This window comes from Betta splendens, chromosome 24 (genome assembly GCF_900634795.4).
Source record: "Betta splendens chromosome 24, fBetSpl5.4, whole genome shotgun sequence".
NCBI lineage: Eukaryota > Metazoa > Chordata > Actinopteri > Anabantiformes > Osphronemidae > Betta > Betta splendens.
Genome location: NC_040901.2, coordinates 11,167,838 through 11,180,794, shown reverse-complemented (window position 1 = coordinate 11,180,794; position 12,957 = coordinate 11,167,838). Strand labels below are relative to the sequence as shown.

Genomic DNA, 12,957 nt, shown 5'->3' with positions numbered 1-12,957 from the left:
TGACCTCAGCTTATAAAGTATTGACTGAGCACAACAGTTAAATCATAACAGAGTCTTCACTGTGGACTCTTTACTTTATAAAAAAGCATGATGGAAATGATGAAGCCCCAAATATTAACAGGTCCCAATTGTCAGGTTATATAGAGGTTGGAATTTGCATTTCCTGCCTGGTTTAAATTAGTATCTTACGTTTAAAAGGTATCAAATTGCTGGATTTCTGCATTATCAGGTCACACCCAGGAACCAATGATGACAAAGTGACAACATGGTTTTAGAAATGTAGACAAATTTAATAAAATCTGAATTTGTGCCCTGCTGTCTATCATTAATAAAATGAAGACGGCAACAATGACACTGAATGTGACAACCTTTAACTATGACATATTACATGAGAACTAGAAAATGTAATAGCCTGAGTGATACAAATCTAAATATAGTTATATAGTAACTAGTCAAGTCAAGATACACAACCAAATAAATGCGTAAAAGGTAAAGGTGTGAACTACAATACATGTACATGTAAACCCCAGTGTAAACAGTGAAAAGCACCTAGCGTTGCCTAAAGGTAATAGAAAACTTTATAAAATTCTAATCTGTCTGAACTTTGACAGGCATCTTTCAAAGTAAAATATATTATTTGAGCAAATCTTCTCCTATGCATGATGGTGTAGTGCATGATGGGCGTATTTACCATTCTGAGCTACTCTTTTTTTGGGGGCTGCTCGATGAGCTTCCCCTTGTGGTACTTCTGTCCGATCCCATAGGGAACATGCGCTGAAATGGTCCCCAGTTCCTTGGCCCCTTCGATGTGGAACATCTGGTCATCAAAGAAGATGTGCGGCCGGATCTTTTGCAGCAGGGGCCCTTTAGGGGCCCCGGCAAGGAACAGGGCCTCGTCGATCTCCAGGCCCCAGCTGCGAAGCGTCTTGAGCACCCGGGCCCCTGAGCTGGCAGCGCTGCGGGCCGTCACCAGGTAGGTTCTGATGGGGCAGTCCAAGCGCTCGTTCTTGGCGTAGAACTTTCTCTGGAGCTTCCCCAGCGCTTCCAGGAAGCACTTTAAGGGTCCCTGAAAGACGGAACAAATCTGACTGGAGATCAGATGTCAGACACCAACACATCAGCCTATTGCTGGAGAAACCTTTTAACTCCAGTGGTCTGAGGAATAAGGATAGAAATGAATGGTCTCTATTTGATGGTGGAAGCCTTCGGTCTGTGTGTGTCGGAGCTGTAACCATTACCTGAGCGAGAGGTTTGTTCTCAAACTGCTTCTCGTGCTCAAAGAAAGAGTCCAGGCCGTGCTGCTTGACGATGACCTCCGACTCATCCGAGAAGAGGACGGCGTCGCCGTCGAACGCCACGCGGAGCTGGGTGCTGCTCAGCTCCGTGTCCGTGCTCTGCGTGAACATTGTGGCGGCGGCGATTCCTGTCCGCGGAGAACAAAGGTGGTGAGAGTCGCACAAGACACGACACCGTGTGCATCAAACACAAAGAGCAGCACGTGCCTTCGTCTATGGCCCGCGTGACTTTCTCGGAGTCTGTGGAGAGGTAAAGGTTGGTCATGTAGGCCTTGAGGTAGCCGATGGGACTCTGTCCTCCCGTCATGCAGAAACGCTCTATGCTCAGATCTGGAAGAATGAAGAGTTGGACACAAAACATATGAAGAAGGCTCATGCTAATTCATTCATGTTCAATGCAGAAGCGCCTCTTCTTTGCTTTAGGACACCTCACCGTAGTGATTGATGCTGTTGATGAGGCGCACCCCAACTTGGGCGTGATTGTTGGTCATTAGGACGATGTCAAACAGCTCCTCGCTGTCTGGATAGAGCTTCCTCAGCCGAGCGTTAACGTTCATCAGCGCCTGCGAAAGACGGAACAGACGCGAGTTACAGCAAAGTGTCGACACCGACGCTGCGTCGCTTTATGTTCCTGTGTAAACAAAAGGTTTGACTGGCTGTATTTTTGCTGTGAAGTTCCTCCTCTGTACTGAATTATCAAACGCAGGTGCCAGAAGGAATAATCACCGACCCGGAGAACTACCTCAAGGGGCTTTCACGCTTTCTATTTCTACATGAAAGTAAACAAAAACAAAATGTTCCTTTGCACTGGTAACGTTCCTACTGCATAACTTCACATGCTAGAACCTGTGGTAGAACTATTGGTCCAGACGGATAACGCAGACCAACGCTACAAACATGGGGCCGGTGCACAAAAACAAACACGTCGGCTGCTTTATGGGACATTGTGCAGCAGTTTTCCACCTGCCTAATTCTGTGAAGTAAATGCAGAGAAGCTTCAGGACTGTTTAGCACCTTAACAAGTTGTACGTGCTCTACCTCCACTACTTGGCCGCAGGGGAAATTAAGCAATCGTTTGTTGGTCCTTCCCTACATTTGACACTTAAAGAATGTGAGAACAGTAAATTAGGAAACCATATTTCATAATCGCACACACATTTCAGTGAGGACTATTGGTTTACTACTGTATACTGGACCTGACTGCCTGTCTTTGCATACCTTTCAGGGGTGTGACATGTTTTAGGTCTGTGCGCTAATGATACAGCCTGGAAGTAAATCTGGAAGTGAAGCGTGCAGAACTATATCAAATACAACAATCTGTGAACGTTGTCCCGGTCTGACCCGTACCTTGACGAAGGGGAAGGCAACGCCCTCCTTGAGAGGCTCGCTTTCATGCTCCTGCTGGTGGGCAACGTACGTCTCCATTCCATCTTCCTGGAAGATCTTCCTCTCTGCCACCATGTTGAAGAGGGCGCGCGAGGACACGGCGATGGTGACGGCGTACTGGGGCTTGGGCTGCCAGAAAGAGCGTCAGTCACGCACGGGCCGATCAGCTGAGCGGTTGACGGAGCGATGCCCACGCGGGGCGCAGGCCGTAAACAGAGCTGACAATAAAGTTTTAGTACTCACAGGTCTCGGTTTGTTTGATTTGAGGTTCTCGAAAGCAGCTTTGGCCGCGGCCCAGTCTTTTTCTTCCGCCATATTTCCATTCGTCGCCGCAGCGTCCTGCTTGATTTCACTCATTTTTACAGACTTCTGTGTGTTCCAAAGCCTCAGAAGCCGAACTGAGTGAAGCAGCAGCGGAGAAAGTACTTTGCGGAAATGTAGTGAAGGGAAGCCCGGTGGGCGTGTCTGCGGTGACGCACGACGGCCCGGGCATCACTTACGTGGGGGACTGACACGGGTGAACAACTGGACGCGTGGGGAACAGTCAAACTCTACTCGACTTCCTGTCAAAGAACGCTACACGCGATTTAAAGTTTACTAGTGCATAAAATGTCAAACAAATTCCACTTAAGAAACACACAACTAGTATTTAGCAACTCTTAAAAAGTCAAAAACAAAAAATGTACTTTAATTGTCTACACAGTGAGTGCGCGTATTCATAAATGTTATATATTTTACGACAAAATACGCTGTTTGCAAATAAGTGCAGACGTATGCACTTTGTAGCTGAATTTTGCCCAGGTGTGTTCCAACAGGAATGCACCTGGACACCTCGCTGGTTCTGGTTCAGACCCACGGAGACGAGAACGTTTCACATTCTTGCCTATTACAGAAACACGGGATGTTTGAAAAGACGATGTCCAGAATATTACATTACACATTTTGATGTTTACATTTTTATATTCACAGTTTTAATACAAACACCAGAAGGCGCCGCTGCTAATAAAATATAATAAAATACTAATATATTCGTATTACACTCATCGTCCCTCGGTACCCCCCCCCCCCCCCCCCCTCGCCCCCCCCCTCACTCGGTAGAGCCCGGGACGGAGCATCATGGCGATAGACGGTAAGTGCTCCGACTCCGTCCTGCAGGACTCACGTGAAACTTTGCTGCGGACACAACGAGAACTGTTGTCAACGGAGAACAACACGTTTAATTCAACGAGGCGGTTGTTGTTATTGTAGCCTCCTGTTTTTTTAAGACGCCGCCAAGGAGCCAGGTGAACGGTACCGCAGTGCTCCGGAGCTGGGACAGCGGCTGGCTAGCTAGCTCCGCGGCGTTGGTGATGCTCAAGTGCGGACACCAGCAGTGGTGCAGCGGCGCGTGGAGTGATGCTCAAGTGGCCAGAGATGGTCCGGGCGGCGCCGAGTCACTACGAAAAACGCGACGGTGCAGCGAGTAGTTAAAGATATTGCATGTTGTTTTAGCTTCAAGTGTCAATCACAGAAGCAGTTAGTGCTGCCTTGATTTGATATAGTTAAAGAACTACCTTCATTGGCGGATGAATACATCATAATATTATCAATCAAAACGTGAGGACGTGAGTTTGAGGAAATCACTCCGCCGTAACCGCTAAATCGGGGCTGCACGTGCTGCTAAATTCTCCCATAATCTCTCGCGCGTGTTATAATTTCAATCTAAGGGCCTCCCATGTGCTTTAATTAAAGTGGCATCGATTAAAAGGATGCGGTTACTTAAGCTGTGAAACCCGCGAATCACTCCCGTCCTGCTGCGGTCACTGTCATTGTGTCACGTGCGCGTGTCATCATGCGCGCACGCGGTGCAGTGTTTGTTGTCAAAGTAAAAGAGAGCGAGCAGGCATGATTTCATAAAACATGTGGCCACAGTGCTGCACGTCCGGAATTTAGATTTAATGTACACATAAACTCCGGCAGTATGAATTTAACAAGTGCATATAAAGTATTAATTATTATTATTAATTATTATTATTAACAGATTGCTGCTACATTTTCTTAATAGATCCCATTACTGTGAAAAGTCATCTAAGTCTTCCTGTGAGTGAACACGGTCACTCGACCACCTTTTCCGACTTTTCTCAAATTCCCCTTTGCTGCACTGATACAGATCTGCTCCTGCTACACTCTCACTGCGAGACAACCGAATCATTGAATGGTGAAGCACTGAGCCATGGTGTGTGTGTGTGTGTGTGTGTGTGTGTGTGTGTGTGTGTGTGTGTGTGTGTGTGTGTGTGTGTGTGTGTGTGTGAACATTAGTGAGAGTGTCTGTGTCCTTGATTAACATAAGTCTTTAAGGGATTATGTATATATGGAATCTGATGTGCAATCAGAACTAGAAAATGTAATAACCTGTGTGACACAAATCTAAATATTTGAACTGAGTAAAAATAGTAATATAGGTAAAAAGCACATCATTTTAGACTTTTTTTGTCATATCTTTATGAAGTTCCTGCATCTTCTTCATTCTGAGCATATAACTCATTATATCTTTGCTGATGTGACACCAGCTCTTAAACCTGTAGCATATGCTCCTAAAGCACAAAATCATTTTTAAGCTCTGACTCACGTCTTTTCATTTCTGTCTTTCTCCCAGGAGGGGGGAGGAACTGTGGTGTTCATGAGCTCATCTGTGCCAGACGAGGTAAAACCATTTGATGAGTGTCCTTGTATTAACATTAAGTGCAAATTGTGGGTGTGTTTGCTTTCTTTTATCTTAATTATGTGTAGCTGCATTATCTCTCTGTGCACCAAGAGGTGAATGTTTAAACATTCAGCTGGAGCTCAGACCTTTTTTTTTATTGTTAATTTCCACTAAGGTCTGGTGTATAGAAAGTTTTGTTATGTGAACCTGGGGAAGGATAATATCTATTTAAATTATGTACTGCATATCAGGTTTTAGTTCACATGGGCAGAAGAAAGCAGCTGTGTGGTTATAATTTATTCAGAGTGCAGGTTTTGTTTCGCATCGGAGGCACATGTGTAAGCAACATTTCTAGATTGCCTGCCTACTTTTAAACAAGCATGTCCAATAAACTACAGCACCGTTAGTTGACCTAAAGGTGAAATAAAGGTGACTTTTCATTCAATTTGAGGAGCGTCAACATTTTTTATTTTGGTGCTTGTTCCATTTGTGTAGAGAATAATTAGTTAGTCATGTGTTTACTTGACACATCCCATCAAAACTTGCCCATTCCTGGGTTGTCATCACACTGAATTGCTTAGTGGCTGCAATTTCATATTTGTTAGTGAGCTCAGTGAAACCATTACGCGGGATAAAAACTGGTGCAGATTGAATCCTAAGGCTCAGCTCAGAGTCCTGAGTTCAGCTTCAGTTCACACACGGGAAAAGCTGCTTTCATGGATATATTTACTTCCCTTTGTGTACGTGCGCACACACACTGACAGAGGCTGGGATGCGCTGAACACAGAGAGTTTAAAAACAAGGCGAAGGAAAACACAGTAGCTGCTAATAAATATATCAGACTTTGGTATTATGTAAAAAATAAAGTGCTAGCTGGGTGAGCTCTCTGAGCGGCTGCCTCGCTGCTCCACTTTCCAGTGGACATTGACACAGCGATCGAATGACCTCAGGGCTATCAATTATTCAGCTGTCCTTCACATTCACGGCGCGTTGACGCAGCCCCGGGGTACAGAGTCCGCCGTCTTTAACCCGCGCCGTGGCAGAAGTCGAGCCGATCAGCGTGAGCGTGAGTGAGAGTTGAGATGTAAGTCCGGAGGGTGTGAGGGATTGATTACATGTTGGATCACCTCGGAGCAGGACCACTTTGCTCTCCCCTCCTAGACTGTTTGCTGTCTATATGTGTAGATGTTGTGCCTTTTGAGAACAGATGGCTCCATACTGGACATGCTTTAAGACGAGGTAAGGCTCTGCCACAGCATCTCTGTCTCATCTCCTGTCGCCCATTGGTAGTCTGCAGCTTGCACTGGTTGTCAGACTGCAGTGGTCTCTGCCTGTTGCCATGGTGAAACACCACTGTCCAGTGTGCTGAGTCTGTAGTCAGGAGGTTTGGGAAAGCATGACTCGGTGTTTCTCTCTTCCTCTCGTATTCGTGCTCTGAGGGACACGCCACCTCTCCCACGCTCCACTGTTTTAGTTTATTATAAAACACAGCACCATTCTAGAGATGATCAGTGATTGATCAGTCTGCTCAATCAATTCTCAGCTAATCTAGAAAATTACTGAAGTCAAGTTGATGCCTTCAGATGACTTTGTTTTCTACTCAATGTAATCTGTACATTTCTGTAACACACACACTGGCTTTTGTGTATTTGGGTTTGAAAGAGCAAAAAAACTAAATTTAACAGAGCGGCTGAGCTTAGTTACTGTTGCTAAGCTGGTGGTCAGCGAGTGTTCAGGCCGAGCGGGACACCTGAGTGCCATCTCTAATGTACGACACCTGTGAGTCGTGCTAGTGGTGAGCTTTACTTCGTTAGCTGCCGGCGTCACTCAGGCGTTGGGTACAAATACCCTCCGGCCTCATTGTCGCCCGCTTTGCCTCACTTGGTTTATCGTAGTGTGTCTGCGTTCCAGCCATTAAGCGTTGGCTCGGAGCGGCTTCGTCGGGTTTACTTTGGCCACGTTTCACTTAGATGGAGTCCCTTTGAGGCGCTCATAAAAATAGCACATCAGCAGCACAGAGCGGGTGCGTACATGGAGGATGCTTGGCCTACATACAGAGCTGTAGATTGGATCTGGTTCGCCTTTGAAGTGGAAAAACGGTTTAAAGCCCCAGCAGCTAATGCTCCGCAGACATGGCGTTATTTGGAGAGCTTGGATCCAAATTACTATGACTTTTAATCAATTTATTTGTAGTGTGAAAGCAGGAATTTTACTTCTCCTTCAAAATTGTTTAAAAGAAATGTGACCTCACATCTTTATTATCAGAATAACTCATGTCTAATGTTGGTTATTATGTCCTTTTTCCCATCTTCTGTCTTTGCTTTTGATCTTCTTCTCCCCAGTGTCTCCTGAGCTTCTGGGTGTCCTGTCGTCCATTGCAGCATTCATGGCGTTGATGGCTCTGTTTTTTCTGTACCTCAGCAACAGGCGCTCGGTGGCGAGTCCCGATGACCTGTCACATTTTAGTGGATTTAAGAACACCTGCCCAGGTATCAGTCCGGCGTCGTTAGCTGAATGTACACACAGTGTGGTGAATAATGGCTTTGTTGTGGTTTATGTGTGCGACCACACAGTCCGGTGGCAGTTTGATATGATTAAAGTCATAAAAGTCACAAGTAAAACATAAAGGACCGACAAACTAATGGGCACTTAGTAGCTGTAGCAACAAGACAAGGTGCATGAGCATCAGAATGATTTCATAAAACAGATTAGTCAAATTTAGACGCAATTTGGTAATAATTGCTGAATACAAAATAAATAAACAGTGTCAATAATAACACACACAATGCATTGTCGACCTTCTCTTAAATGTCTTCTTCACTATAGACCATAGCCATGTTGCTGTGGGTAAATACACACGATGCTGCCATCACACCCTGCTAACAACCACATGTCCACTTCAGTGCCTCTGATGAGCTAATCTAGTGGTCAGCGTGGCGACAGGATCCCCAGCTGAGATATGGCTTTCTTCAAGAGCTTCCAGCAGAACCTTCCATCTGTCAACATTTCCTCCATCTTGGACTCGGTCAGCAGTCGCGTGGACGACCTTGCCAACGCCGTCAGCGATGTCACCTACGCTGTCAGCGACCAGCTCACCGAGGGGGTCACCACTATCATCAGCAAGGTGGAGGAGGGGGAGAACAACAGCAGTGTCCAGGAGTCGGGCCAGACCTCTACAGCACACGAAGGCAAGGCCAGCAACAAAAGCATGTGGCAAATGTCCAGAGACTCAGAAACAAGTCAGTCAGGTTCAAAGAACAACCAAACCGGCGATTCAGCAGAGGCAGAGTACGCTGCGAGTCAGCTGGAGTGGGAGTGGAGGGACGGTTGTTGGCGAGTTAAAAAGACAGAAGCTGAGTTAGCAGAGGAAGAGAAGCGAAAGAAGGAGGAGGAGGAGCTGCGGGCAAAGCGAGAGCAGAGGAGGAAAGAAAGGAGGGAGAAACAGCTGGAGAAAGAAGCCAAGTTAAAGAGAAACAAAGAAGAATCCCCAGAGGGCGAGGAGGAAGATGCTGAGGAGGATGCTTCAAAGAAAACAGATGGCAGCGTTGGACAAGACAGAAACGCGAGCGATGGTGGAAACCAATCTGCTCCTCATTCACCGGGTCGTGAAACTGAAAATAGGTTGTCGGAGGAGGTAGGAGAAAAAGATGAAGGAGACAAGGAAGTGATGGAGGACAGCCCGGAGAGAGAGGGAGACGATGAGGAAGAGGCCGACGTTTCAATGTCGCCTTCAACGGCAAAAAAGAAAAAGTCAGACAAGAAGAAGAAGAAAAAGGGGAACGCTGCAGAAGAGGATGAAACAGAAGCAGAAAACAGCCGGAAAAAGGAGAAAGAGAAGAAAAGCAAGAAAACAAAAAGCAACCAAGGTTAGAGCGTGTGCGCTTTGTTTGACTCTGGAGCTGTCGTTCCCCTTTCCTTTCACCTTTCCAGATGTGTGACTCAGCGTCTGCCGCTCCCGCTCCACCTCCTTACACACAGCACAGGTCAAAATGTCTGCGATGAGTGTCACAGCTGCACTGTGGTGTCCGTGTGCTCTGTCCAGAGGGAGTCCTGTCAGACAGCGAGGAGGACAGAGGCCCGGAGGCGGCCCAGCAGGAGGCGACGGCCGCGTGGAGCAGCAAAAGCAGGCCGTCGGCTGAGCAGGGAGGGTTCAGCAGCGAGGGTGAGGCCACGGGCTCCACGGCCACGTAAGACAGAGCTTCACTGTGCGTTTATCCTGTCTTCTGTATCAAAGCAGGCAACAACATCCAGAGGATGAAGAAAGACCCGTCTCTCAACGAGTTCCAGCCTCCTCCGTACCCAGACGACGGCCCGGCGGCCCGCGTGTCGGCCCGCTCTCGCTCCGACAGAGGGGTCCGGAGGGGCTCGTCCCCTCGGCGCTGCTCCAGCGAGACCAGCGAGGACCAGGACACTGAGAGCTACCTCAACAAAGGCTGCGAGGAGGACATTCCCAGCGACAGCACCGCTGTTCTGGGCCCAGAGGTGACTCCTGGTCTCCAGGTAACTCGCTGCTGAGAAGCACGGCCACAGCACAGAACGCTGTCGTCTCTCTCTCCGTCCAGGACGGCCTTCGGTTCCCCGCGGCCTACGAGCCAGAGCCCCTCGCCAAATACGGGACCCTGGACGTGGCCTTCGAGTACGACTCGGGCGAGCAGTGGCTGGCCGTCACCGTCACCGCAGCTACAGACATACCCGCTCTCAAACAGACGGGCAACATCTCGTGGCAGGTCCACCTGGTTCTGCTGCCCACCAAGAAGCAGCGGGCCAAGACCGGCGTGCAGAAGGGCCCGTGCCCTGTCTTCACAGAGACGTTCAAGTTCTCCCGGGTGGAACAGGACGCTCTGGGGGACTACGCCGTGCGCTTCCGCTTGTACAGTATCAGGCGAATGAAGAAAGAGAAGGTCCTGGGAGAAAAGGTGTTTAACCTCACTAAGCTCAACCTGCAGGGAAAGATGGCGTTACCGGTCACGCTGGAGCCCGGCTCTGAAATCACAGTAAGGACCTTCAGTGCTCTGCACGTTCACTGGGGACACCCGCTGGGCCTCACCGCCTCCCGCTGTCTCGTCCTGCAGGGCTGCGGCTCTCTGGTGAGCGTGTCCCGCAGCGCCGGAGCGGTGTCCTACCGCTCCGGCGAAGACACGGCGCTGCCCGAGATCCTGCTGGGCCTCATCTACAACTCGGCTACAGGACAGTTAAGTGCTGAGGTCGTCAGGGGAAGCCACTTCAAAACCACAGCGTCCGATAAACCAGTCAGTAAGTACGGACGCGTCAGGGTTTTAGCTTGGACTGCTCAGCGACACTATCCCTGCTCAATACATTTCTCATGTATTGGTTTGTGGCAACAGTACCGATGTTTTTAATAGAAGGTAGAGAGTTTGCATGGAAGCCGTTGTTCTTTACTTTACAGTCCAGGCTGTTTATTCTGACTGCTTCCTCCTTCTTCCAACCTGCCTGTGCTGTGGTGTGTGTGTGTGTACAGATGGTCTGTTTTGTTGTGTCAAACACTTCGTAGGGGGACAGCTTTATATCATGAGAGGTGAGTCGTTCAAGTCGCAAACACATCAGTGGAATTACGTGCACAATATTATTATAGATACTATTTAGCCCTAAAAAAGCACAGCACTGCTATTTATCAGTGCACATCTCCTGCACTACTGCTCTGCTGCCACTTGATGGCACTCTCTCATCACCCATGTCTACTTTCAGACACCTACGTCAAGCTGACCATGCTGGACTCGAAGGGCAAGGAGATGTCCAAGTGGAAGACGGCCGTGTGCCGCGGCCAGCCCAACCCCACCTACAAGGAGACGTTTGTATTCCATGTGGCGCTCTTCCAGCTGTCTGAGGTGTCACTGGTGCTGTCGGTGTTCTGCCGCCGGAGCAGCATGAGGCCCAGGGAGAGGCTGGGCTGGGTCTCCCTGGGCCTCAACAGCACCAGCGAGGAGCAGCAGGCCCACTGGACAGAGATGAAGGAGGCAGAGGGGCAGCAGATCTGTCACTGGCACACGCTCACCAACACATAGGACCATTTAGGGAGACTGAACCTAATTAACAGCATTCCTTGAACTTGAAGAGGTGCCAGCAGAGCAGGAGGCACCTTGTGGTGTGTGTGTGTGTGTGTGTGTGTGTGTGTGTGTGTGTGTGTGTGTGTGTGTGTGTGTGTGTGTGTGTGTGTGTGTGTGTGTGTGTGTGTGTGTTTTGCTTACAGGTGTGAGGATGGGCACGGGTTGCCAGTCTTCACTGCCAGAGACAGCATGAAGACCCTTTAATCTGCCACGTTTGTGAATCAGACACCGACTTCACTGGTGAAGCTGTGAACTTTGGCTCCAGCTCTTTTTACTGCAAAAAGAAGAGATGTTGAATATTACAAAAATTATAATGACAGAATCGAAGGAAACACTTTGTTTTCCTGTCATCAAAATCTGCATGTGCACTGTTTACAAGATGATGCTAAGACACTTGAATCTTGGACCAAAGAGCTCGGTCCAGGACCAGCAGACTCCTCCCTGTTTCTTTTTTTCGGGGCTTCTCTGGACGTCAGCTGCCACCAGCATACCAGACATTTCTGTATCAGTCACAGCTATTGACAAAAGAGAGAGAGCGCGATGGAGACTGTTATTAGGGGCCTACGACATGCTGCAACTACGCTGACAAGCTATGCTTTGTACAGTTTGTTTACACGCACAACGTTATGCAAGAGCAATGCATTGATTTTGCCCTTATGTTTTCGGATCATCCGTCATTTCTGTGTCCCTCTGCGTCGCGTGTTGCGCAAAGACATGTCTTTGTTTTGTTACTCAGAACACTATGCACCCGAACCCTTCAGACGAATGAAAGGTCTCGAGTTTGCCGAGACTCTAACAGCATTGGACACGGCTCTGCATGGCACCGGTATCAAAGAACAGCTTCCTTTCCTGCGATACAGATTGTGTGTGTTTCAACATTCAGCCTTCAGACAACTCAGCCATGTTCATTCATGTAGAAACATGGTGCTTCCCGCTGAGGAGGAATATGCAAAAGCTTGCACAGTCCAGTAAACATGGCTGTTTCTTTGAGGCAATGAAGACAGCTTTAAAATGAAAGAGATGTTTTATAAGGACCAACAAACGTGCAATACATGAGATCCAGTTCAGTGCTCATGTTGAACTCTCCCCACAAAGAAAAGTCAGCTTTCTCTAAATAGACGAATGCTTCACAGCTGCACCGCTTCAGAACAACTACACACCTCTCCCCTTGCCTCTGTTGGCTCAACTTCAGGGGTGTGGGACACATTCTTTAGTTTTTACATAGATGTCAAACTTCCTCGTCTCTCCAGTTGCTCTCCATGTCGAGGTTTAGGACGTTTCTAGGATTGCTTCTATTCTTAGAAGAGACCAGGTGACCAGTCGGCTTCTCACTGAAAAAAACAGAATAACTGCCACTGAAGTGCTAATGAATTTGCATAACCAGCATTTACACCAAATAAAGAACCAGATCATCTTTCTTCATGTTTGACTTTGTCCCCAGTCTGGTACAGGGCAGGTAAGTGCAGAGTTTCACACCCAACAGGATGACTATTGTCTTCGGAGGAAATGTACCTGCAACAGGAAAACT

At 48.0% G+C, this 12,957-nt stretch overlaps 2 protein-coding genes across 6 annotated transcripts; one reads left to right on the top strand and one right to left on the bottom strand.

Annotated features, from left to right (window-relative positions):
• Positions 1 to 269: 269 nt before the first annotated feature.
• On the bottom strand, positions 270 to 3,521 carry LOC114849908 (cytosolic 5'-nucleotidase 1A-like). Its single transcript, XM_029141725.3, has 6 exons — positions 2,925 to 3,521; positions 2,643 to 2,810; positions 1,729 to 1,858; positions 1,503 to 1,625; positions 1,239 to 1,423; positions 270 to 1,066 (listed from the first exon to the last, which is right to left on the bottom strand). Exons 1-6 carry the CDS (start codon positions 3,036 to 3,038, stop codon positions 701 to 703), a joined length of 1,086 nt encoding a protein of 361 aa, XP_028997558.1. The 5' UTR covers positions 3,039 to 3,521; the 3' UTR covers positions 270 to 700.
• A 240-nt stretch (positions 3,522 to 3,761) lies between these two features.
• Positions 3,762 to 12,851, top strand: syt14b (synaptotagmin XIVb). Of its 5 annotated transcripts, none has more exons than XM_029141666.3 (9): positions 3,762 to 3,810; positions 5,317 to 5,364; positions 7,707 to 7,853; positions 9,407 to 9,526; positions 9,599 to 9,846; positions 9,927 to 10,358; positions 10,437 to 10,617; positions 10,844 to 10,900; positions 11,071 to 12,851. In XM_029141666.3, the coding sequence occupies exons 1-9, from the start codon at positions 3,798 to 3,800 to the stop codon at positions 11,385 to 11,387; spliced, it is 1,563 nt and encodes a 520-aa protein (XP_028997499.1). In that variant the 5' UTR covers positions 3,762 to 3,797; the 3' UTR covers positions 11,388 to 12,851. The 5 variants fall into 5 exon arrangements, with proteins under 5 accessions (XP_028997499.1, XP_055362514.1, XP_028997496.1 ...); XM_055506539.1 differs by lacking the exon at positions 3,762 to 3,810 and adding an exon at positions 3,812 to 4,134; XM_029141663.2 differs by lacking the exons at positions 3,762 to 3,810; positions 5,317 to 5,364 and adding an exon at positions 8,268 to 9,230 and having other exon boundaries at positions 9,602 to 9,846.
• The last annotated feature ends 106 nt before the right edge of the window (positions 12,852 to 12,957 follow it).